At 37.4% G+C, this 27,886-nt stretch overlaps 1 protein-coding gene across 1 annotated transcript in view; it reads right to left on the minus strand.

The window, feature by feature from the left end:
- LOC128298371 (homeotic protein ultrabithorax-like) overlaps positions 1 to 22,171 on the minus strand; it is a 54,965-nt gene extending 32,794 nt beyond the window's left edge. Inside the window, exons 1-2 of the mRNA XM_053034123.1 lie at positions 21,532 to 22,171; positions 3,032 to 3,082 (exon numbers count right to left, since the gene is read on the minus strand). Of these exons, the coding sequence (XP_052890083.1) occupies positions 3,032 to 3,082; positions 21,532 to 22,171 (691 nt within the window). The remainder of the gene's footprint in view (positions 1 to 3,031; positions 3,083 to 21,531) is intronic.
- Positions 22,172 to 27,886: the final 5,715 nt, after the last annotated feature.

Here is a 27,886-nt window from a genome sequence, read left to right on the forward strand (position 1 = left end):
GTCCGGATGGGATTTTGGTCCGGTCTGTTCGTGTGAAGACCGGCGCCGGTACCATCATGCCACCGAACGAAGGGTTACTTGATCAAATAGCAATATGTTATGTGATAGTTGAAAAAAAAAGAAATAAAAACTGGTAACCAGTTTTGGTATAGCTGCAGTAAAATTAGCTCATTTTTTGTGAGAGCAGCCAGAACTCATTTTACTTTTTGACATGCCATGTTGACTGTTTATTCCCTCTTAAAGTTCCAATAGAAAGCAAAATAAAGGCTTGTTGGAATTATTCTTGATATTATTATAAGCATATAAACCGGTTTAGTCAATAATGGAAAAAACAGCTCCTACCAAACACCCGCTACACTGTAAAACATATTGTAACTTACGTTGGGAATCCGTCGAGTAGCTTCCCACGTTAAAAATCTTCCAACATAAACACCTTCTTGATTGATGAAATGTTTGCCAGATCGTGCCTGGCATGGTCTGTTGGGCGGGGTTGAAACCGCCTTTGACGTTCCGATGAAATCTGAAGCTCAATTTAAAAACAGAAGATGAAAGTGATCGATAGCAAAACAATCATTTGAGCGTCCAGCAAACCGGCACATTCTGCTGCAACTTAATATTGCGGCCAACAGAGCCGTTCGCTCTACAGAAGTATCGATTCTGTCATGCATAAATAAAGGCGTAATGTTTATGTCCCACTAATCCTCACACCTTTTTCCGTTTCAATTTTACCAATAGCAATCAAACATGGCAACAGTGTTCAAATCAAAAGCACCTTTCTTTACCGTTGTGTGAAAACATCAATGAGAACCGATGGGAGAAGATAAGTCTAATATTAGTTTTATGTGTTTTGCTGGCTGGTTTCTGTGGAACATCTGCAGAAAATACAGTTTGGCTAATGGAGCATCCCATAAAAATGCGCTGCCAGCAGTTTGATTGCTTCAATAATGTAAAGTAAAAAGTCATCGATCTAAGAAACAGATCACTAAAAATCACATTGTTTACATTATAAGCATCATGGAGGAATACTATACACTGGAACATTAACTAGCATTCCGACATTCGTGCCGATCTAAATGATCTAAAGACTGCAGTTTGAAATAACGGGCGAGCAAACTCAAATAATATGATATGTCTACGGCAGTTTGGTATGGTGTCAACAAAGCCACTTTTCAATGAAGAATCGCTAGACGCCGTATAATAGACACTACGATTCCCCATGATCCGTAGCGTAAACATTGCAGGCACATTGTTATGTAATTTTTATCAAATGATTCAATGTTGTTTATTTACATACGCACACACATATCTCTTGCCGTAGTGCTTTGAGTGGCGCCTTTTCAACGAGCAAGCTATTTGTGTTGCTGCATGAGGCCTCTTTCGTTTAATAAACAAATCCAACGAACGCTCTTTGTGATCGCTATGTGTTCCTGCCTTCCATCCATCACTGTAATATAGTCCCCACTTCTTTCGCATGCTTTTAAACACGTTCCTTGTTTTGTTTTGTTTTGCTTTTTCTATATCTGCTATCGATTCATCCGTTGACCATACAGCATTTGAGGTAAGGGAGCACACATTTAAAACCGTTTAATATTGATTGAAGTACCGATCGTTTGATTTTTCTTGTAAACAACCCCGCTCTAGTTGTGTGAAAATCCATTCTGGGCGGAACTTCAAATAATAGAGATATCGAAATCGAACGAATAAAAGGTGTTCTTGCAGTCGTTCCATTTCAATGTCAACATTTTTATAGGTTTGTATGCCACTGACATAATGATAAATATAGTTTGGTGTGTGATCGTGTGCGTTTGATTTAAAATAAGACGTTGGATTTACCGCTTGGCACTGTATAGTTTACAGTGAAGCAGAGATAACTATTGTTGTATATGTTTTTTTTTAATCAATATCAATATATTAGTTGTAACCCTACTGGTCGTGGGACTTTTTTTTACAAATTCGTATACAGCAAAATTTATATTTTTCTCTTAATTTAAACATGATATGTTGCATCACAACCGATTTGTTAAGAAATGCCCGTCGGCGAAACCCCCCTTCGTTTGTGTGTTAGATAGAATGTGTAATGGCAATACGGAACTTGGCGCATGTTTATCTGTTACTTACGGTTATATCACTTATGAGTTGCAGTAGCCTCTTGACGGACAGCATACTTACACCAAACGGATTAGTAAGTTAAAACGAATGTCAAAACTAAATCAACATACACAAAAAAAATCCGAGTTACAATAAATAATTCCATAAGGCACGTAAATAAATGTGTGATGCATATATGCAACCAAAAAATAAGTTATAAAATACACACTTATAAATAGCTATTGTTGAACAAATCAAAATAATTAATATTTGTTGACCTTAACCGAACCCCACGATTCACCTCACGAATAAACGGCAGGAAAATGATTCATTGACCTGTCTTGAGCATAGACCTAGCACAGACATGTTAGTTCAATCGTATTACATCGAAGATGTAGAGCAATAAAACTGTTTCAAGGAGGTGTTAGGCATATGAGTATGTACCATCCTTCTTAGTAAGTTTGATTATATTTTACAGGGTTTAAAATTTTATCGAAATTCGTCACTCCATGTAAGTAAACTTGATAACGTGATGATGATCTTAAGCCAATTCAAAGTATGGACAGAGCAATGCGGTTAATAATGACCAAATGATTTTTTGTATTAATTTATCAACAATGGTCATCTAAAGTTAGTGACATTAAAATAAACACTTTTAAACATTAATGGACATTCGCATTAATGGACAATGATTGTAGAAAAACCTAGCGAGATTGAAATCTAATAAATCTAGAATTCGCGTTTTCGTTGATTTTTTTTTCTTTTCGTAAACGACTGCCAACCCATTTTTTTGTTTACAAACTAAACATTAAAGTAATAAAATCGATACAATTTCAAATCGGTCATACGAAATAACGAAGTTTAACAAACATATCAACAAATAATAATAATATTAAAAAGTAACAAAAAATACAAACATAAAAGAAAATAAAAGGGAACTTACCTATCCAGTCTGGTAGAAGTGTGCCCGCAAGAGATTCCGAATATCTCTTACCTGAAAAGCAAAAAAAGAAGCTTATAACATCTGAGCAATTTAAAGTTTAGAGCAGTTTTAAGTGGAAATAAGTGTTCAACGTTAAGTATAATAGTATACTTCATTTATCCAATCCACCAATCAATTCCGTACTACATTCCGTAGTTCTACAACTTCTTTCAATGCCAGTTTACCTCATACCTGCTGCATGATAATAATGGAGATAACTTGACATCTCAATAGTTGTTCTTGTGCAAGTGTGTTAAGTTTAGATTTGAACAAACCCAGATTTTGATTACAAACTACTGTGTAGCTATGGCGAATAATATATATCTTTAAAGCACATATGACAACAATGGCACAAGCAATGCGACCTGACACATTATTCGTTCTTTATAAATAATAATAATAAAAACATGAATTGCATACCACTTTAACTCATGTGTGATTTGTTGAAAAAATATCTGTAGTACTGGACATTATGCATGTACTATTAGTTGATGTAGGAGAAGCTGTTTTTTTCGATAAAGACGGATTGATCTCATAAATGTTTAATATTTATTGTTTAAATCGTAGTGGAAGACCCTGGAACTTACATTAAACGCGAAGAATTTTTAAATTGGGACATGGACATTATGAAATCGACCTGGTTTGTACATCCATTGAATTGCTTAAGCATTGCTTTCAGCGGAGTGTTAGTACCGTATACAGTATTAGAGCGAGTTTCGTGCAGAATATGACGTAGTCTAGTTGTTGTGCGTAGAACAACGAAAGGAAGCTTACTTACTAGTGACGGATATATATATTTATATCCAATGTATATCAAACCACACACATGTTCCGCATTTAATCTCCAAATGCTAACACTGCACTGGATACTAGCATCGGCAGTTAAAAAACATATCGAGTAAAGCATAGGCAAATAATTTATTCTTTCAATTCTTCACGTCAACTTGTTTATCGTTTGACGTTTTGAAGACGGTTCAGTTTCTTCTTCTGTATTCTAGTCCGTTTCCCATTTGGTCGATGGAAGCGAGCATTCTACCAAAATTATTTACATATTGAAAACTGAACCATTATTTTGCAAGCTAACATAGCAGATGAATAACCTTCAATATTACCATTGAATTATGAATGTATGGTTATACCGATTAAAAAAAACACACACACACATTCATTTCAGAAATTCGAACAGAAGAGAATCTCAAGAAAAATCGAATGTCACACTGAAGTTGAATTTTTTAAAGGAGCTTAAGAAACCGGAATATACAAAAGATTGTATGAATGTAATCGGATAAAACGCCTTATTGCGCTTGACATCATTGTCGTGTCATGTATTTATGATTTAAAGCGTCTCATGTTTAGCTCTGTTGTGGCTTTAAGCACATTTGTAGATTCATAAAAAAAAATAATAATAATAGCCTACGAAACGTACATAACCGTATAAATTAAATGTATAACGAATAACATACCATAAAATAGTTCAATTTTTTTGTTATGTATGCTGAATTTTTATTTTTCAAATTTGCTTTGTGATTTTTTTTTTATTTCATTAGCGATTTCCGAAAAGCATTTGCTTCGTGTATTTTTCATGTGTTTAGCTTCATTCTTAAGCTTCGTGATAATGATATGCACTTTTTTTAATTGTCTGCAAATCTAGCTACAGTCATCCCTTACTGGTTGGGTTTGTTTTCGTTAGGTTTCGAGATAGTTGGTACCTTAACAGTTGGGTTGCATTCCCAACGTTTGAAGATGTGATTTCAATTAATATAGCCTATTAAACATGATATTTCTTGTAACCCAACTAGTGAAGTACGAACTATAAAATATGAACTGAAACCCAACTAAAACAAACTCAACCAGTGAGGGATGGCTGTAACATATTCGTAGCTTATCATTCCATACACTAGTTTATGAGAGAAAAATCGGCTCCAGCTCTAGCAACAACATTGGCCATACCAGCTATTAAATTACCGCATGGTTCGAAAGTCCATCGTCCTTCATCCATGGTTACACTCACGAATATCAGCTGATGAACTCTGAGAGAATCAGCTGGGCGAAAGAGAGCTCTCATTTTATATTCTCAGCATCATCAAGTGTGGCACTGAGTGACCCAATGATCGTGATGATTTGCTTGTTGAACGCGATGATTCAAGGAAAGAAGGGACCGAAGCATACATTATATTGGTTTGTTTCAGTGTGTGTAAAACAAGTTTTGAGAGCCCTTGATTCTGACGGTTGAGAAGCTCTACACACATTGTTTACTCGCCGCATCTCTATGCCAGCTTAGAAATTTGTGCTCAGGTGGAGTGGGAATATGTGTCGTGCCACGGACCTGGTCGATTCGCCAGTCAGCACTTGATGCTGGCTACACTGGAGTGCAGTCACCACATACAGTAGCTACTACGTACATGTGGTCCGTTACTACTACTATTAACCCAATCGCCCAAACAACAATGGAGCAAACATTTTGATGACGCACGTCGACCGTCCGACATCGACGCACATCTCTGTTCATAGCACACCCTTTCCAGTACTTCGGGGGAATGAATGAATTTTAATTTTTTCCTTTTTTTGTTGTCTACTCTAACAAACCCGGGACATTCGTCACAGCTTATGGTGGTCGTAAAAATGTTATTAGCTATATGTTTTTATGGTCAACTTATAATCAAATTGATTCTCAGTGCTTCAGCAGAAACGTTTTTCTGAATTGGATTAATTGTTGTTCTTCATTTTACATCAAACGAATGGCTCTCTGTGTTACCTCTTTTATTGGGGAGGAAATAAAACAAACCTTTCCACACCTGTACCACGTACTGTTTCCCTGTCTGTTTTTTCATCGTGTTTCATTTCATTCCCAGCACCTCTCCCGTACGAAACGGTTGTTCCCCAGGGTGGATTTTAGGGTGGCACGAACCAGCTACCTCTACTATTGAGTGTGGCGCCACCGGTATTACTCCAAGCGAATGAAATGAACGAAGAGTAGGAACATGCAAGTTTCCCTCCACGTTCTGGTGCTTCTAGCACGAGGCTGCTGCACCGTGTGGTAGTGCTCAAGTTCAACACAAATTGGAAATGCCGCCACACAGCGACACTCGAGAGCTCACTGTTTTCATAACATCCGTGTTGGGTGCAGCTAAATCACCCATGTGTTTACTAGAAAAAAAAGACATGCTAGAAAATGTGCGACGATCAAAGGAGAACTAAAGTGGAAAGACCTATGGAAAAGAATATTCGGGAGAGCAGGCGCATGGAAAATGTTTTCTACGCTGCATTGTAATTGACCGCGTTGTCGGCACTAGCTCGGCGCCGTTCACAACTTTCACGCCATACCGGTCGCCATACGATGTCTGTCTGATGGGTAGTTCCGTGGCGATCGGAAGTAGATTCACTCTAGTGTAATACCCTGCTGTGTGCAAAGAATTGTGTTCAACTAATTGTGTACCGATGTTTTAGGAACAATCTTTACAGCTGTCTCAGTTTCAGTTGCGTTTTGTTTTGAAATTAGTTGCAACGAATATTCCATTTTTGCAGTAGTATTTACAGATTTTTGTTTTGTTTCCAATAATACAACCAATCCAAATTCGATGTGGTCAGATAGATCTGGTTGAACGAATATTTTCATATTAAAATGAAGATCTACAATCAGAACAAACGGATGCCCTGCGATTTTCAAAACTTAAAATTTTATGGTTTTAATTAAAAGATTATTGTTTTAAGTTTAGCAAATCGATATGGAAACGGCTGATCGCTTGCAAATATTCACAAATTGGCTTATTTAAAAAATCTGAGACAGCAAACGAGTCCCCAACTGGCTACATCGATATATATAAATAATATATATAACTCATGACTCATGATATATAACTAATGACTTTTGCTAATTTGAAAATAGATAGCTCAGCCCCATGTTGCAGCAAGAGGTGGAACGTTATCCTCAGAACACAGTTCAAATATATTTTTATTGCAATGAAATTGAAAATCATCATCATTATTACCCCAATCTGTCATTGCAAGTTTGCGTTGAAAATATGAAATATGAACATGAAATTATTATTAGTAGATTTCTATTTTACAACGTTCGATATAATCGACAAACAGACGCCGTACGTTTAAAAACTATTTCTAAAGCATCGTGGAAAATGTGCACGGCAACTATTTATTCTGCACGCTGCATTCTTGCCACCACAGCACGGCAATTGTAAACGATGTGAGAAAATTATACACGTGTTCTATCATGGTTATTAAATCATTTAGTGTTGTTAAATGGTGTTAGCATTCTCCACTTCCGACTCATAAAAAATGAACCGCTGAAAACTGTTCTTTGCTCTTTTCTACTGATTTTCTCTTCCCGCTACTTTTCATAGATTCGCACTCGCTCGTGATATCCTCTTCTTTCATACCTCATCTAAAGCGCAGCGTGGTTCTTCTTGAAGCATGCTGGATGCTGCTAGAAATTATTATCCTAGACAACGCTATTTATTACCTCTGTACACACAATGTCGTTCTTTCACGAAAGAATAACCCACCAAAGCAAGTGATACGTACAAAAACTGCACCCAGCTCTGCGCCGTGCTATCTAATAAAACCTTAGATGATCAGAAAGTGCTATGCGAATCAACGGCGAACGACACACAGGAAGTAGAGGCGCACAAAAACAGTGCTAATGTAATTTGTTCGTAGCACGATGACGTTAGTTTTTAATTTAGCTCAGTTTGTTTGCGTCGCCCAAAGGTTTAGGATTGTTTTACTTTCCACCTACACGCAAACATGGTTTGAAACATTCTCATACAAATTGTGAAAGTGAAAAAAACGCTAATTCAAATCCCAGTAGCAAAACACCACACATCAAATTTCTCTACTAATCTTGATCTAATTTGAATTGTGTTCAACAAATTCACAACACATTTATGGGTCAACCAAAGTGATTATTTACGAAAGCTTTCTAAAGCCTTTGGTAACTTGTTTCCTATAGTCATATAATATTTTCATTTGTTTTAAGAACGCTGTGATAGGAAAGTGAAGAAGAAATGAAAGTAATCGCATTTTGTCACTTGTTTATCTCAATTGGTTTAAGAACTTCGCTTACCTAATAAATCTTGCACACCGATCTAAATGATCTAAAATCTTCACGTTGTTTGTTCAGGTATATAAATGCCACACAGAGGGCACTCATTTCGCATACCATCAGGCAAACGTGCTCAGCTCAATGTTTCCCATCATCTCTAATAACGCTACAGCACTGAGAGAACATCTCCAGGAGATTTTTGCGGGTGCTGTTGCTGCGTGTGAATGAGTGATAACGATCCCAAAACATAACCTAAGCGAATGAAAGCGAAAAGGTGCAATAAAAATGAAATAGTGTGAACAGCAGCAGTACAAAAACTCTACCGCAAAACATCGCAAGCCATCCGATGGTTGTTCATCCAGAACGTTGTCCACGAATGAAAGAACGAGACTTAGAAACAACGACAGACAGAGAAGCAAGAATGTGAAAGAGAGAACGATCTCTTTTACCTCTACAGGTGAACAATCAGGAACACGGCTAGTTTACGTAGGTTTTCGATTTAGAGCTTAGCAAACTACCATCTTATTACAACCTACCAAATAGGGCGCACCATATCCATCAGCAACCGTTAGGCAATTGTGGCACATTTCGTTCAAAACAATTCGATTTATTTCTGTGCAAAACCATTCCCAAACCAGCCCAACCATTTCTTCACATCATCGAACGCCTAATAAAACGGTGCCGTTGTAAACCGTTCTCCCTATTTACCATTCCCTCGGTTCACCGGCAGTAAACCTGTGCAAAATATATCAGTGAAAATAGCGTTTAAATAGTGAAAACAAGTGCACACTTGCAGTGGATGCTTTGCGTGTAAAAAATCGTAATTACTTGCGGGAAAAATTACCGAAATGCTCAAACGTACTGCACTTTATTGGACACTGTTGAATACGATGATGAGGTCGGGGCTCAGAAGAGTTGTAAATTTGCCGACGGTAAATCGTACGGCCGTTGGTTTTATGAACGGAAGTACCAAAAACGATTATGCCGATTACCCATCACCCCGGTTGTAATTATTCATAAATAAGCCTTATCGGATTAACGCTCATCTTCCGACGGTCGGTTGACCAACAGATTCAGTTACGCCTTTAGAAGCACGCCAACAATTGCCAGCCCGGTATTCTAATGGAATATGCGCTGAGCTATGACACGAGGTTCGTGTTTATTTGTTTATTTAAGGCTTTACATGAGGTATAGTGAAGTCACTGAAGCATCTCGCATGGAGTGCTTTTTTATCCGCAAGGGTTTTCAAGGGCATGGTTTAAACATAGAGATGATAGATGTCTGTGTTGGTTGGATACGAAGATTGGCGTTTACCAACCAAACTGGACAGTATGAGCTAAGATGTCGAAAAGATTGCCTCCACAACACCGTATCATACAATTGTTTATGTACTCATACTCATACCGTAGAGCCACAATGAAGTGTTTATTACGATGTATTATCGATGATAAATTACGAGCTGGTAGTATCTACCTACCTACCCACCTGCCGCACAACTACTGCTTCAGTGGCTCAACAATTTACAAAATGTGGGTGGATTTACAACTCATTGTATGCTCGGTCGGCCGGATAATGTGATAATTAGTATTTACTGTTGAACATTGCGTGAAGTTGATGGTTAAACACGTCATGAAGAACATGCACGAAAAGAGATTGTAATTATAACATGGCTCTTCAATATCTTGCTGCAGAAGACAAAAATTCAACCAAATCATTGAACAACGCAAGCATGGTACGAATACCGTTCATAAAAATTACGAATCCTATTCATTTCTCATAAAGCAAGATTCTATCTCTTGCTCCAAGTCAAGGCGTATATTTTTAGAAAATAATGGTGTAGCATTATTACCAGTATCTAATAATATATTGAAAAAACTCGCTCGCGAGAGAGTGAAGGAGAGAGAGTGAATGACTAGCATGAATCTCGATGCTAAATTAAGATTTTTTTATTTATCTGCGTAATACTTCATTATAAAGCAATCTAAGTAAAGCCTCAAAAGTTGTAGCAGTTATTATTATCATACAATATGGTATTGGACCGAACTGTCAAGGATAGAAGCAACCATTAACGCAATGTGTGAACAAATATGCTTGGCCTTCAAAGAGAATGAAAAACAAAAGTGCCCTGAGTGTGATGGTAATAATGTAATTAAGCAAATGCATCCAATAGATCACACTGAGATTCCTTCCAAGCGAGTCTAATGCGTGTTGGAAAAAGGATAGTTTAAAGAGAGAAAACAAAAAACTCTAATTGTATTGTCACGTAAGAAACCCATAAAAAGTAGGCATCTTTTTCTTATACCACACCTTCGTTTTATCTGACCGTCACACATACACGTTCGCAGTGTCATAAAGTATAAATATGATTGATCTCTAAGCTGAAGCTTGCCATTGTTCGATGTTACTCTCTATTCTTGTGTCTTATGTACCCTGCTTTCTTTGAACTTTACCCAATGTATGGTTGAAGGTTTTTTTAAACATATTTTTACAATTTTGTTCTGAAACATACTGTTTTCTTAATCTTCCCAACTAAAATTGTTTTTGTTAAATTGTTTCTTTAATTTCATTAAATAAGAATAAGAAGACAAAAATTCTTCTCATTCATTACTCGAACTTACTGCAATTATTCTTAGGGTGTTTGATGGGCAATGAACTATAGGGAACTTCTAAAACATGACCCTCTCTAGCCAATGAGAAATTAAAGATGTGACCGGCAATCAACAAAATGCATTTAGCAAGTTGCAAATAATGACTCATAATTGATAAATACAATTTGTTTGCTTAAAAAAAATCTTGTCAATTCATGAAGTAAAATTTAAAGGCGACTTTAACAAATAAAAAGCAATAGAAGTAGAATAAAAATGTCTGAAATGTATTGACACACACAATCACAGACACAAACACACCCAGTCGCAATTTGCACTGAGTATTGAATAACATTATTTAACTTACTAGCATTAGATTATATTAGATGAGTGTACTTCAAGCTATTTAAGCTTTACTAAATAAACGAGATAAGCGAGATTTCCATTCGTTCACATAGATCTTTAAAGATTGTTATAGAATCACATGCTACCGAACTGGCAACACTGTACAACTGCCACCATAGCCATCATAATCATACCAGACTAGCAATTACAGTTTTGATCCCATGGTATCACCGGCTGAATACGCTTCACCCTTCCAAATGTATGTTCCTTCCGCCTTCGTGTTTGACCCTGTTTGCTCGATTCTTCTCGTTTACGTCTGAGAACTTGTGAGCTTTTTTCTCTTCTTTTTCCTTTGGGTATTGATTCTCTCCTTGATTTTCATTCCTTTTTACACTGGCGAGAGGTTAGGTTATCAATGTTCAATTCTTTGATATTCTGAAATTTTTTAGGTCTCGTTTTCAACCCAAACAAGCTTCGCGATCGGTCGTGGCAAACACGGCATGTTCGATGGAAGGAGCGGTAGCAGAATATGGTTTTAAAAAAGCGCAGAGAACAGGGCAAAGCCAGTACCGGCAAGAGAAAAATATCCGGGATCAAACTGAGAAGGATGAATTGGTTTGCAAATGGATATTTCTTGATTTATCTCCTGTGTGTTCCGTTTCACATTTTTCTTCGTCATTCTGCTCATCGGATGTGTTGCTATTACACATTTCGGTTCTGATCAGCCAGCACCGGCTCATATCCAACAAACTAAGTTAAGCCCAACGAACGGCTAAGAGCGAATAACCGCAACATCTCGTCCAAAATAACAAATGAACGAAGAGATAAAATTAGTCAAAACCTACAACACGAACAAGGATACTTCAGATTGTTTGGTATTGCCCTGGTTGTGTGGCTTATCGAGGAACAAGTTGCGATCATCTCTATCATCATCATCATTCACAGTACGCTGAATTGATACCAGTCCACCATCAACACCTGCCATAATATGCTAAAATGCTTTAACTATTGAAGCCGTTAATGTACTTCGCTCATATCACAAAAATACTCATTGAAAACCAAACAAATTACCATTACGTTTCACAAAAACTCTCTACAAGGACGTTACCAGTTGGTAGAACAATATTAACAAACTGATGTGAAATCAATATTAATTTGTCATATGATTATTGACCGATAGGGTTCGACATCCAGACTGAGGCAATTTACGTTACGGGCTTAGTAATAAAGTTTTAAATTTAAAACAAATCTGAATCTCAGCTTCATCCGTAAATATATCCATAAATTAAATGTTCCATACATGTAAATAGTACGAGTTACATGAGGGTTTGATCACAGCCAATATTTTGTTTGGTAAAAGTTTGTTTCCATTACACCCTTTACTATCGTAACAAAACTGTATGTATTTCAATCAAAAACGTGTGCAGTCCATGCAAATGCCCTATCTGGGCTGCTTCCGATCGAAACCGTGTCTTACTTTATACACACATATACATTACTCAACCATACTCTACCCGATACACCAGTTTTGCCTTGCTGTTCTTTACTTTTTTTACACACCATCATCGTTGAGGAATGCTTGCTCCACACCCGATCACCGGGATAAAATTATGCACGAGCCGCAACACTGTCCCTTATTCGCATATGCTGCACCCTCGTCCACTGTTTTGTTCTCTTTCTGTCTGTAAGTCTGACACCTCTCATGCACGCTTTGGCAACTCTTTTTTGCGCCAACAAACGCTTCGTTGTGGAGCGTGGTCACGTCACTGATCAGCGGTTGTGATGGAAATTTATTGGAACACAGTTTTATTAATGTGAGAATTTTTAATATTTATGCCGTTTCTTTCAAACTTCTGCTGATTTTACCACTTTGTTTTGGGAAACTGACATCTGCTAAGACGTGTGTAATGCATATCATCGATTACTATCAACTGAAACCATATAATTGTTTCCAAAGTTTGATTTTTACTTTGCAATTATATATCTGAAAAGAATACAGAGTTCAATTGTATTCATGATTTTGAGACTCGTATTATTGTGTGTCCTTTCTATCTCTAAATTTAATTGATTCAGATGTATTTTGGCATATTTTGTTGCATTCACAGAACCGTACCAAGCACGCTGGATGGTTGCTGATAAACATTTTTATTGATTGATGTGCAAATGTTAATAAACCGATAATCGGTATGCCTTAGACATTAATCTTCACATGTATATCATTTCATATCGATTTTCTGTCATCTTGTACGAAACGAATACCATTTCGAGGTTGGTGGAGAAAATTTATGATGCATGAAAAAATATTGTAATTTGGCTGGACCGCTTTTCACCAAATAAAAAGAAATGTTTTGTCATTGTCAACAACTGTCTCAACATGTTACACATATGTAATAATTTCCTGGTGATTCGCGTTTATTCACCCTTCAATAATAATGTTGTTGTAGGATATATAAATGCTTTTTCAAAGTATAGCAGGGTGATTGGTTGGCAATGATAAACGCTTTGAAAAAGGATACCGATTGAAATGCAATAAAAGAAATATTAGCTTGTTTTAATTCCGAAATAAGCGTAGCAGTTGAAGCAGTGTTTCAATCAGCAGTAATCTTTCAACAAAACAACATAAGAACCGTGAATATTAACGAAATAAGAGTTAAAGCGCTAGAGATATAAAGAGAAGAAGTAGAGGGAAGGTGTAAAGGTAAGAAGGAGATACATGAAGAGAGCAAAAGTGATCGGAGATAGAGGCAGAATATGAGAGAGAGAGAGAGAGAGAGAGAGAGAGAGAGAGAGAGCGACAATTTCATAGGTAACTAAAAATCGGCCTTAAAGAGACTGCAAAACGACGCTCGAAATGTTGCATTATAATACAGATTATAATAATTGAAACTGCACAGCAACTATGATTGTAAGCCATTCTTGAATTATTTACCATCACTATTATTCCACAAATTTCTCCTCGATTGTTTCCGTCGCTATGAATCGTGTATTTTCCTATCCATCTCTTAAACATGAAAACGCACGGCAACCAACCAAGGGCTTTGGTTGATTGCGCAAGGTTACAAAACGCGAAGTAATAGACCGATAAAATTGATAATACTCTATGATGCTTAGCAATCACGTGACCTATAAGCTTGGAGTATTATCTCGCAAATTGGCCACCTTAGAATGAGGAGAATATTTCAGTATAGTATTAATTCTTAGTTTGAATGCTCATTGAGGTATACGATAACTTTACCGATGTTTTCTACGTTTCCTACAAACAATCTTCAATTCAATTTTTAATAGTTAATATTAAGTTTATTTTATTCAGTTTAATCGAAGCTTTACACATTGAAGTAGAAACAACTGCCAAATTTTGCAAAAAGGTTTGCTTGAATTTATCAAAATACATTTTAGCTCAGGTTTTGCTCAATTGTTTTGCTGAATAGCATTGAGTAGCATTTCTAATTTAATTACATCGAAATCATTAAACTTTTGTTAAACCGTGGTGAACGCTTTCCATTACGAAAATGAAATATTGTTGCGAATCTTGGCACCCGGCACACTTCACAAAGAACTTCAACATAGAAGTACACAAATGTCCAAACATACCGTTGAAGCTACAGTCGCGCGCATAACAGCATGCAAATGTTGAATGAAAACAAATCGTAAATCAAAATACCATATCTTGTAGAACGAGGTATTAAACAGACGTAAAAGAAGAATAGCGTGGTAGATCGATTAGAAATAGCCAGGAGAGCGAGAGAGCGAGGTTACCTTAAAACTTAACCAAGAAGTCTGTTGCAGTAGTCGGTTTGGTCTCGATTGTTATGCCTATATGCATCAAAATGATTATGAAGCTTTCGTGAAAACGCTGGTAGTGTGTGTGAGTTTGTTATTGGCATCGCCAACACCATCCAAACCTCCAACATCCCACGAACACATCTTGCAACAGCAGGATTCAACCGTTGCAAAAAAGTTCGTTTCTTTGCGCGATTAAAAAGCTGTTGAACAGGATGTTTTACCTTCGATCTCTTTGTCTGCTTTATCTTTTTCTTGCTTACTTGCGACCAACGTTAAGAGCTAACTCCCGATTTGAAGTTTTATGATGTGTTGTTATCTTTCTGTTACAATCCATCATCAAACCCTCCGCTCCGTTCGGCATTCCCACATGGCACAAGCGTGAAAACATTTTTTGTGTGCAGATGATTATGATTATACTCGTGCGCACGGATTTCGAATTTCTGTTGCGTGCTTTGTGATAGTATTTGTATTCGTACCACGGCACCACTGCTGGATCCTCGTCTGTCCTTCAAAATATTCCTTGTATTCCCTCTGAATAGAGCTTCCTTTTCCGGTTTCTATTCACTCCACATTCAATTCCTTATCTGTTCAAGGACGAATCGGCGCTTTGCGCATGCCAGGCGATCCTTTAACCGGAAGCCGTTAAATATAGTTCACTAGTGCAGGAAAGTTTTTACCACCTGACTGTTGGAATTTTCGATCTTGCATGCAAAGGAATGCATGCGTCTGCGTATTGTGTTCAGCAATGAGTTGTGTTTCTCTCTTATTGAAATACTGTAAACGATGGGTGCAAAAGATGAAGAAAAGAGAAGCACTGTTCTCCGCTTCTATGTTTCGTATCGTGAAGGTGGCCGTTTTTGGTGGTATGATTTATTGCATCATTTTTGCGACCGTTTTCTTTTGCTGCTACGGTATCTGGATAACAGCACCCTTCAATCCGACTTGGTCGAGTGGCTGTTGAGAACAAAGTCCTGGGGTCTCATAAAACTCACCGTAACAACAATATACCGCAGTGCGCCCACCCGTGGATTCATTAGGGCAATTAATTCAGAGCCGATTCGTCATCATCGAGTAAACCGACCTCTAAATGAAACAAGGCTTGTGAATGTGAATTTAGGGTTGTTATATGTGTTAAGCAGTACCTTTCAGTTTTGATCGTTATTGCAAACTTTTACAGCCATATCGCGTGTGATTTAGATAGAGCGAGAGATTGGAATAAAGTATAGCACTGATCGGAGGAGGCAAGCCTGCATGATCTTAAAACCATGTTCCAATAACACCAATCATAGTGCCCTTTTGCGAGCCTATCACACCTTCACAATTCAGTAAGGCAACACACCTCCATCATCATCATCTTGCTAATGATCGCCACAGCCATGATTGATTATTTTTATGTTGAGTTTGTTCATTTTCATCTTGAGTTTAACAACAATGTTAAACTGTAAATACTGACAGAATGTTATGCACTTTGCAATGATAATTTATACCTAAAGAAAGTTGAAGCATACATTATAAAAGTCAATCAGGCATCTTAGACAACCAAAAACCGAAGTCGAATGAAAGAACAAACAAAATGACAACCAATGCTTCATGCTACCTGCAAAGGCATATTGCCATTTTCATGGTTCTTAGCAATCGTCCCGAACCGAAGAAACTGATGGCGTTAGGCTTATGTGTTACAAAAACAATTATAAAGTTTAAATGGTGCCATGAATATTCATTCATGAAATTAATTTTTCCATATCCATCACGCAGAGAAACTACTGAGGGTAAAAAAACAAGTTGCTCGTGAACATGTGCTCCCCTATTCCTTTACTGCAAAGTAGATCGTACGGTTGTTTTGGTGCGGCAAAAACTATATTAAATTATGAGAGATGTTTTCCGTTTAGCAAACTACCAGTGAATGAATGTGTTGCTTGTTTACCAAAACGTGTATGAAAGTTGAAAAAATAATACTTTTCTTCTGTTTACTTAAGTTTTCATAAGTGATCAATGATGATGTATGTTTTTTTGTTATGAAAAAAGGCCTATGTTGGTTTAAAACAGGGTATTGTTAAAACCGAAGCATACGTTATCTGAGCGGTGTATATGGGACATGAATTCTATTGTTGTCAAGTATGGGGAATGTTCGAGCGAGAGTTTTGAGATATTTTGAGGAAGATTACGCATGTTATGAATATTAATTATTGTTGAACGCCAGCTAAACTAAAGCTCCACAACTGCTGATGTTTTTATACTATTCTTCGTAAACTATGAACTACAGCATGAACGAAAGCAATCTTGACATAAAGTTTAAAAAAGGGTGTGTTTTACTGTACATTTACGCTTTACACAAATTAGAACTATCAAATATGTAGTATATCACTTAATAATGAGAAAAAAGTTATCAAAACAAACGCCTAACAGCAAAATATAAGCTATTAAGAACTCTGACATGAAGTCATATATTTTGGTAGTAAAATGGCCAAACTTTGTTGTTTAGACTACTATAAAGTTAATTGTATTGTGTGCCAACTAAAAAAAGAAAACAACTATGATTTCTACTAGGATAACTTCAAGCAACTTCTGTAGTTACTGATGCCTAGCGAAAAGGGTCAAAACAAATCCCCACTCAAATGAAAAAAGCTTTCTTAAAATGCAGAAATCATGTTTGTTAAATATTAAAGCAATAAGATAAACATTACCATTTGATCAGCATGAAAACAACTTCATTGCAATGATCAAGAATGCGAGAGTCTTCGGCTTCTTTATCAGCACAACAATTTGAGAAGGTCTGTCATTTCTGGCATTTTTTACTACATTTACCCGTAGCCGGATAGTCAGTCCTGGGTACCAAGAATTTGTCCGGATAGGATTTTAGACGGGAACCCGCACCAAAAGCGAGAATAGTTTTAATAATTATTTTGTGTTATCGACTTGATCATAAAATTTTACGCATTCTAAATTAAGATTGTTTCCACTGTGAAACGGATTATTTCATTTTTCATGTAAGCATGAAGCATTTCGCACAAAGATTTGAAAGCTGGAACGGAATGAAAGACTTATTGACTTATTGAAAAAGAACTGCTTGATTTTATGACAGTACATTTTGAAATTTTTATTTTTGTAATAGTAGTACACTTTAGTACATCGGGCGAAATGTTCCGGAATTCAGTATTTAGTATTTATGGCTATGGTTTTTATTACTGTTTTACAATTATCGTGCATAATTCAAATTATTTTGCAAATAATTTGTAAAGTAGATATTTGTAAAATAAAAAACTAAACACGTTTTAAATTGGATTACCAAACTGTTATAATGACGATTTCTTACTACAGCTCACCCAAATCAGAAAAATCTCACCTAAACTATCTGCCAAATCTTATAAGAATTATTTTCCAATTTTTTTTTCATTTAGATTTTTCACAATGCACCTAGTTTCAAATGGTTTTTTCCGTAAGCCTTCGGACAATGTGTTGAAACCATTTTAAAATTTGAACTTCAATATGTAGTTAATAATTCTACGTTAAGAAATCCAGACTAGAACTTTTTTCGCAAAAAAATCCTGTATTACGAAACTTCAATGTTTCACATTTTTTTAATCCTAATCACATCTTGTTCACTCAAACAGTTTAGATGCTAAATATCATAATTTTGTATTTCATCATAAAAAGGAAAACTTATAGATACTCATACATAACCTTACGTCATGAGTTTTCCTGCATCGCTACATTGGCTTTTTGTCTCCCATGCCCCTGCTTCTTATATTCCAACTACCAAACAGCGCCTAGAAGGAGGGCAGATACCGTTTTCCCCTTTGTAAAAAGAGAAGATTGAAATCCTGCTAGAATTTATCTCTTCCTATTATAACAGGCTGCGTAAGAAGAGTAGCTTTCCAACTCTTCCCCGCAGCCTCTTACAACGTCGTCCGTAGCTGCTCTCAAAACCAAAGAACGAAGGATGCGATAAAACGTACCAACGAAAAATAAAACTTCCATCTCGAGCAAGATCTGTTACGGTCCACACAGAGTGCATTCGTTGCAGCAGTAGTACATAAAATGCTGTCGAGTGATGTATCCGTTTCTAGGGCTCGCCACCACTCATTTGACACACTAACGCCGACGCATTTGCTTGAAGAGTTTTTTTTCTTCTTTCATATAGACTGTAAATGATTGAAGATGGAACAACCATTCTTCCCTTTTTCGATCAGATCTACCATTGGTAGCCAGTTAGAGAAAGAAGTTTTCTCTTCTCGATGTTTTTTTTTTTTTGTTAGTTGTTTCTAACATATGACGCTTTCCTCTCACTTCTGCTTTCAGTTGTAATGTATGAATCCATTTGAACGCATGCTCTTTCCTTCCGCTCATATACCAACATGTTCTTGAAACACGATACTACAGAGAACAGAGAACAATATTCTTAATGATGACGCGTACGACAAATGTACAGAGATACAAAACAAACATACGGGGGAATTCTCGCTGTGCAGGGCGGCTGTGCAATTAAGACAAAAATATCATCACTTGAAATGCCGAACGAAACTGTGTAGGAATAAAACTGCACGTCTTGATAACAGTATCTCACCAATTCTAACTACTAACTAACTTGCTGATGATGAAAAGAAGATACAACGTAGTGTATGTTTGGAGAAGATACTGCTCAAATAATGCGTACAAGCGAAAGCGAAAGCAAATTAATGAACACATACAAAACTGAAACGAAACACTTGTGAAGAGAGTAGGGACCCGCTAAGACAAAACCGGCGATTCAATCGCAAGGAACAGCTCAATTTTCTTTTTCTACTGACCGAATGAAAACCGCTTCAATGAACCCTACCATGCACACTTTCGCCCGTGGAAGAATCCAAGGCACCCGGCGCAGCTTGAAATTAATAAAATTTAATCACGTCTTTAAGCGATTAAACTACGTCAATTACAATCAACCCATGCCAGCGGATGAAAGACCAACCTCGATGGACTCTTAAAAGCAGAGATTGCATGTCTCACGCCTGCAATGGGAATTTGTGTGTGTGTGTGTGTACGGTTTTTACGCTTTCTTCGATCACGGTTAAGACGCGGGAGGAACGAACGCGGTCAATTCTTTTTCGTAGACCTCAAAAGAGAAAAAGGCATGAATTTGTTGGTTCATTCTTTAGGTGTTGCCTGAAGAATATACACTATAATTTTTGCACACCATAACGAAGGCCACCAGCAATGATGCACATTATCTTCGGGAAACATTCGCACAGCTTCCTATTAGTTGTAACGCTTTTTCGTGACATTTTTATAAAACTTTTTTGCATGTTCTTAATGAACATAGATACTTCCAACTTTTATTTGGTTGAAAAGGTTTTGGTGTATATTGTCTGGTTCTGGTTTTGAATGAATGATTGCATTACCGTCAGCCTTGAACCTTACTCGGGAAGTATTATTAAGGTTAAAATGCTTTTGTAATGTTTGAACTTAGGTAAGAGGTGACATAATTTACCTTTTAATAATTAATTGAAGATTTTAAATTTTCAATATCATCAAAGCTATCCTTTTATTCGAGATTAAGGGATTTAATTCCAACTACTTACAAAATAATGCTAGTAGTTACTACATCTACTACAGCTACATGTTTAAAAAAATACTCAAATGTTTTTGTAACAATGTTGAGCATGTGAATGTTGCAGGAATTTTTATGTTTTAAGTTAGTAAATGACAAGCGATTTTGCAAGTGTTGTTGGATTCTGATTAACGGCATCGTTCGACTTCTGCTGATAAAATTACCATCATCGATGTTGAACTATTTATAGTTGAATAACAGTGGAAAACCAAAACCAAAACAACAACAAGAACAAAACACCATACCACCGAAACACTTGGCAACACGATCATAAATTTACGCTTAAATTATGGTGCAATGCTATGGGGGTTGAACGAGATGTGCAAAGGAATACAAGATCGCACACGATCTTTCGCACGATGAAGTTTTGCCGCTCGATCTCCAAAGAATGTCAGAAAACTTCTTTATTTTATTACGCACACGCTGCGGTGGTTGTAGCACACAAACGTATAACCATTGCGTTCACGCGATATCTGTATTTGTGTGACGCGTCTAACCATGATTGTGAAGCTTGTTAAGTTCTTGTAAATTGAACTGTTTATCGTAGCTAATAACGGGTCCAATTATATGTGTATGAAAAACAGGGCACTAGGGCTTTTTCAAGGATTAGCCAGAACCGATTTCCCCAGTTTGTGCATGAAACTTTGTAATTTGAATATAATGCTTCATGCCTGTTTTGAGTGTTGATCGCACAATTTTGTTTGAACAATTCATCTTTTTTTTTGACACAAAAATATGCATATGTTGCATATAAAAGATGTTAATTAAACAAGTACACATAAAAACACAGGAATGAAGTTGCAGTGAGCAACATCACTGATGACATACAATTTAAGCAATGTTATCGTATTTTATGCTAATTCAAAAAACCTTTCTCTTATTTTGGAAACTCTTCTAAGACATTGTTATATTTCATAGCGTACGTTCTAATTAACTACATATAGAGTCACTCGCTTAATGAGAGTACCGGCACCCGTGCATTGAACTTGAAGCTAACTAAAACACCTCAATTGCTTTTTCTGCATTTATATCGTTTCGATACTAATCATCCATGGTCAGCATCACGAAAAGTGCTGCAATCGTCAAAATGTTTCCAGCTTACCTGCAATAGCCATCCAGGGATAAAAAGTATGATTGGACTGGTGTAGTCCAGTAGTAGGAGCAGTTTGGCCACCGGTTGACCCAGTTAGTGAACATTGGTTGGTATTCCACGATCCGGCTACACCAGCTGCGGCAGCAGCCGAACCAGTCCGACTCACAGGGCTTCCTCCAGATGCGTCGATGTAGCCCCCAACTCGTGAATCAGGCGTACATGCCGAAGGTCGCACCGGAACAGAATTGTTTTGTTGGGAAGGTACGTTACCACCGGTGGCACCGGTGGCCGCACCATTAGCTGCGCCACTGTTTGCGTTCCACACATCTTTGTAGCCGTTGGTTGCGTCCGTGCCGTTATTTCCGCTACCACCTTTTGTGCCACAGTCTTTGGAACTGTAGGAGCCCTCGTAAATCTGTTTACACGCGGCCTGTATGCTGGCATCATACGGTGACTCTTGGGCCGTGCGCGTTTGGTGCAGGTGATGGTTCGTGTACGGGGACATTCCGAGCGATAGCGGAAAACCTCGGTATGCCGCTGCCGCTGCAGCCGTTGTTTGGTCGTGATGTGTCCCTGTCGTCGTCATCATACCGGCCGCTGCCTGGTGCGGATGTCCATAGAACCCAGTCTGTTCGAAGTATGAATTCATGGTTGTGTTGGTTCACTGACAGACTTGTGCGTTTAAACCAATGCAAATCCCAAACTACGTCGCTAGACGATCTGGGAGTCGTCTTCGATTTTTGCTACAACAGATGAGTCTTTTTCCTAATGTTCACCACAACGGAAGAATATGATTTCCTACAACCAGGCTTCCATACACTCGCTACGTTCCGTGTTTTACAACACACTTTTTTCCAGTTGATGCACCATCTCGCCGGTAGAACAAGGCAAACGATCTGATATTTGTGTTTTTTTCTTATTCGTAAAAACAATTGGCACTTTGTCACTAACGAAATCTATACTGTTTTCACGTCTTTCTCCACGATGTATTATGTACGAGTAACAACCTATAGGACGTAAATACTTTGTACGATCTAATGCAAATTGCTCAATGCAACTGGGTGTTTTAATTCGATGCTATCGCAATGCACTTGCACCATACATAAAACCTATCGGAACACATCCAGCACTAGTATACGCTAGTGAGCTGGTATAGCAGCAGTAAATTGTGTGTGTTTTAGGATCACTATCTTTCAATCCGGCTATCAAAAACCGATGGCATGTGTTGCACTGTCAGAGAGTATGCCTCACGAATCGCACAAAAAGATATTTGTTTTTGCACGTTCTATTAACCACTTTTCCAGATGATGTCAGTTTGCATTAAACGAAATTACACAATTTTCCACTGAGTTGAGCTACACACATCGATCATGGCAAATTTACCATCCCGAGATCACACACGTCCCCCACAATACGAATTCGCGGGAACACGCAATAATAATATCAATAACAATAAACATAAAAGCGCGCCTTGTTTCAACGGGTGAAATTTTTCGAATGAACCGCTTTCGACGAATTCGAATAAAATTTTGTCTTGCCGTCAAGATTCATTTTGTTTGTGGTAATCTTCGTTAAAAAGCCATTCCAGGAGAAAAAGAGACAAATGGCTGCGGTTCTCCCAACAACGTTCGTGCTATCTTCGTTAAGAGCCGAAGTCGACTTCGGTGCCATGAAGCGGGATGTACAACGAGCGCAAGAGCGAGAGCGCGCTTGCTAAATGAACGTTAGAGGGGGGCAAAATGCTCTTCATGTTTATTTCCATTGCTGACCGAACTCAACGAAAATCCATCTTTTGGTGACTACGTTTTGACGACGACGGCGGGAGACGTAGGCTAAGAGCGCATAGGAACATTTTTCTGACTTCCTTGCCACTTCACTGTAAATAGTGTTCGAAAGTTTTTTCAAACGATACTACACGCACAAACCTTTGCCATTCTTTTACGATTGGATTACTGTTTGGCTTCCGCACATCGTAGTGACCAGAACCCAAAAAAAGTGTGCAATAATGGATTCGTGTGAAATGCTCGAAAAATCGTAGCAAACTTTCGTGCCAAACCCCATCGCTGCCCCTCCGGAAAGTACCAGCAAACAATTACCATTGCAACGGAAAAGTGGTAACCAAAGAGTTGCATTATCATCCCTGAGCGACAATGAAGCGTTCAACCGAAGGCTTTAATTACCTGAATGGCTGGCTCTGAATATTACATAAGTCTCTGCTTCATCATCGGTTTTCCATTGAAACTCGTGATCACTACAGTGAAGTGCAAGGTCGTCATGGACAGTTTCGATGAATGTGTTGAGTAAAATCTTTGCAATTTTAAGCCCATTACTGTTGCCCAGTTGACGCTGTCCAGGCGGGCTTAAACGGTTAAGGACTCTGGCAGCAAAAGGCTGAAGTCTTTCCACCACATCCAGAAGAAAGGACTCAAAACTTTCTCTTTTGCTTGTTCCGGCAGCAACCGGTGATTTTACGATGCCCGATCTTACGTAACAAGCCTCCCGAGATGTTCTCGGTGCGCTTGTATTGCCCGTCTATAGCTTTGAAACACTGATAAATTTGATTTATTGCAGCTTGGATGATTCCGGCCAGCTAGCTTTACCTAAAAGCCCTCATGTATTTTGTTTTGCCATGTCTGTTTTACGGCGACGAGTCAATGCTACCAATAAAAAAGAGCGCACAGATGCATTTGCTTCAGAGTTTGAGCAAGACGGTAGAAGAACAAAAGCAATGCTGCACGAAAAGTTATGAGGTGAAAAATCGAAATATGATTTATGAATTACCTTTTCTTCATTTGGTAGAGATGTTCCGCTTACTGGACTTAGGTATGGTTTCTAAATAATGCCTCGTGTACAAGCAATACAACCAACTTTGTGGTGTAAAAGGAGTTTTGTTTGGTTCCCTGGTCGACAGTGATAAGGCGTGAAATATTAATCGTTTTTTTTCACCATCACATAAAAAATCTGGCAATTCATCACACTAGTCACAACGGTTCGGTCACAGCTGATACTGCTGTAATCCTCTATCATGTTTCGCAACTATTGCATTATTGGCGAATTAACGTACGAATAATTAAAGATGAGATATGTTCCTTTTATGAGAGGTTTATTCACGTATGCTCAACATTTAATACTAATAGAAAGTGTTCATAACTTTATGTTTCTAGGTGCAAAATTTTCCGCTTGAATGAAAATGCGACCTTAACTCCGACCTACTTATTAGAAAATTATCATGTGTAAATTAAATTACTACTGTGATTTGCTCAATATACAGTCGAAACGAACAGAAGAACAGCTAGGTCGTGTTGTTACAAATTATCTTATTGACAAAACGTGCAGTGGGTGTTTTATTGCGCTCACATCGTTACAGGATGATTACAGTTTGTATTGCATATATATTGTTGTATGTAAATGTTGTATAAATTACTTTTACATTTTTTATAAAAGAAATAGTTATTAAAACATTTATCAAAAAATAATAATGCATGAAAACATAAAGCTTGTAACAACACATCATTTTTTGGAAAAAAAAACCAAACAGCACTGCCCTATATTCTCAGAGCAGACACAGATAAATCATCCGAAATAACATTTTTCTTACTAAAATCGCCAAACGCAGTCTCGAACGTATCGCCTTAACGTACTCGAAGTAACAAATAACTCAGATTTAACACTGTAGTAAAAGTGGAAACTCGCACGGTGAAGTGAGATTATAATTGTTATATTATTGTTATTACGGTGACCATTGCTATTATTACGAATCATAAAATTATTATCGTCCATTCGTTCCGATTGTTCGCCAGGTTTGTTCGGTTCAACCCGACTGCCAGCGGACTGCTAGTGGACGTAGTTTACCGTTAGGGGTTGTCCAGGAAAATTTACATAAAATGGTCATACATAGAAAATGAGTTCCCGTGCTGGTTTCGTACGCACTTGCACTGGTTGGACGCTTTCTGGACAACGTTGAAAATAGGCACCCTTTTTCGTAAGGTTCTCCTGGCGTACTCGACACTTGGCCCCTCGACAATTAAAAATGACGGAGTCGTTAGATCGCTTTAGCAAACCGTTGTGTAAACGACACACTAGGATGCTCTAGGCTGCCGAATGATGTTCATATTTGCACTCTTCCTTGCCAAGCATGAGTTAATCGCTTTATTACCTTCGTCACAACGCGACGACATCATTATTTAGACGACATCTAGCATTCTGACAAAGCGTATTATATCGTTTCACTAGATGCAAGAAACGATTGGGCGATAGACGGAATCGCACTTTTACTCAATTTCAGTATCCAGTTTACAGATTCAACATGTTAAGCTAAACTTTTTACGCAGCTTGAGCCATTATGCAACCTAGCAAATCTACAATTCAACTTGATACTTTTTATGCGCTTTCTATTCGACTCAATACACATGTAATCGTGCGGATGAATCAAAATATACAATTATGGAGATTTTTGTTTATACAACCCGAATGATATTCATAACTACTATCAAGAATGTGTTTAGTTGTAATTAAAACCAAACATGACATATACGAACTAAGTGCAACAGTCTTAGTGCAACGAACGAAAGAAAAGTTGGAATAAATATTCTTTATCAAAGCTTTCATTTTAAATGTTGACCATATTGATGATACTAGGGCATCTTTATTACCCAGTCCAAATTTCAGTTATGTGTCCAATTTTGCTTCGTATGTCGAGGTATGAATGGGAAATGTTGAATATTTTAAACTTTTTATTTAAAACAATCCATTCACGTTATCTATACATGTTTGAAAACGAAGGTCCAACATTCTTTCGTTCAATCTTGTTCGCAATATTTTTTAACTCCAAATATAGACCATTCAATGCAACAAATGCATTTGCATAAAAACGAGCAATCCACTTGAAGTTGTTACACCGTGGTGGAATCTCTAGCCTAACATAAAATCCGACATTATCTATTGCACCGCAAAAGCCACCATAAATCACATAACCATAACCCCGTGGCCGCAAGAATTTCTTTGAAAGGCAATAAATCAAATTTACAAGTGTTTACAGGCAGTTTGAGCTATAAAGACACTAATTTTGTTATCGAGTCATTAAAAAAGCGTTCGTTCACAGCGATTTATGGAAGAATGTCCGCGAGTGACCAATGTAACAGTAAACCGCTGCTACGTTTATTGTCACACTTAAGCGATCCGTAAAATAAAAACACAATCGTTGGCACCGGGAGCTGCCAAAAAGTCATAAAACTCGTGAACCGAAAGTCGTCAAACAAAACTCAACTCTAGGGTACTTAAATGAGGATGGAACGGTGCGCTCGTCGGCTGTCAAGGTTGATGCTTGGTGGTTGTTTTATTGCCATTTTATGATCCAATTTAAGTAAACCTCCCTAATTGCTAGTCTAACATTATTAACGATGCACATCATAAACTCACTCATCTGCGCTACCATCTGTACAACAAGCATCAGGTCTTCTTTAACCCAAACTTCGATCGAAGTATCAAAGGGCATGAATGTAATTAATGCATATTGATAGTTACATTGTATTATACATACTCTTAAATTTCATACTCAGGAAAACATTTTTTCAAGCATAAACAGCTAGTTAGAAGAGTTTCGCTTACGTTTGTTTAAAACCTAAGTTTCATTTGTACTGGTATGTTATTACTCAAATACTCAAAAGTGTCACCCTATCTCATTCTAAACCATTCAATTTCTTTCAATGACAATTGGTTCTTATTCAATTTGAATGAATCTGTGCCATTGTAACAATTTCTTAAATTATTTCCTTTAGTGAAGAGATCCTTCAAAACAATGTGCTAAGACATCACCACTTCACCATCATGCGCAGCGAATGGGTTGCAGTTAGCTGTGAGTTTTATTTCGTTTTTACGACTGTTTTATGGCAAGTTTTGTTTTTATGACCGCTTAATTTTATGTGGGAAATCAACCTCGCAGGGCCAAGAGATGTGTCTTCAGGCAGTCTGAACGAATGAAATTGTTTTTTTTCTACAGTTTTACTTTCATTCATGATTCGTAACTGTTTTATTATTGTCTTTCGTTTTGTATCGCTTCCTCAACCATTCATTCATTGATCGTTTCATAGTGCATACTGGGCAGTGCGTGCAAGTAAACAACACCTACGCGTGCCTCCTTTGCATTGAAGGCATAGACAAATTTTAAACAATAACACAACATAACGAATAAAACCGTAACATATTTTCTTAGGCACTAGTAAAGTGAAGTGATGCCTGGACGGTACATTTAATTAAAAAGTAACAAAAATAAAATCACTAAAAGTTTACAGTTCTGCTGTTATGAATCGTTCGGTAAAATAAACAGCAACTACTTTGTTGTGAATAACAGGCACACATATCGCTT

The sequence above is a fragment of the Anopheles moucheti genome, chromosome 2, assembly GCF_943734755.1.
Source record: "Anopheles moucheti chromosome 2, idAnoMoucSN_F20_07, whole genome shotgun sequence".
Taxonomy (NCBI): domain Eukaryota; kingdom Metazoa; phylum Arthropoda; class Insecta; order Diptera; family Culicidae; genus Anopheles; species Anopheles moucheti.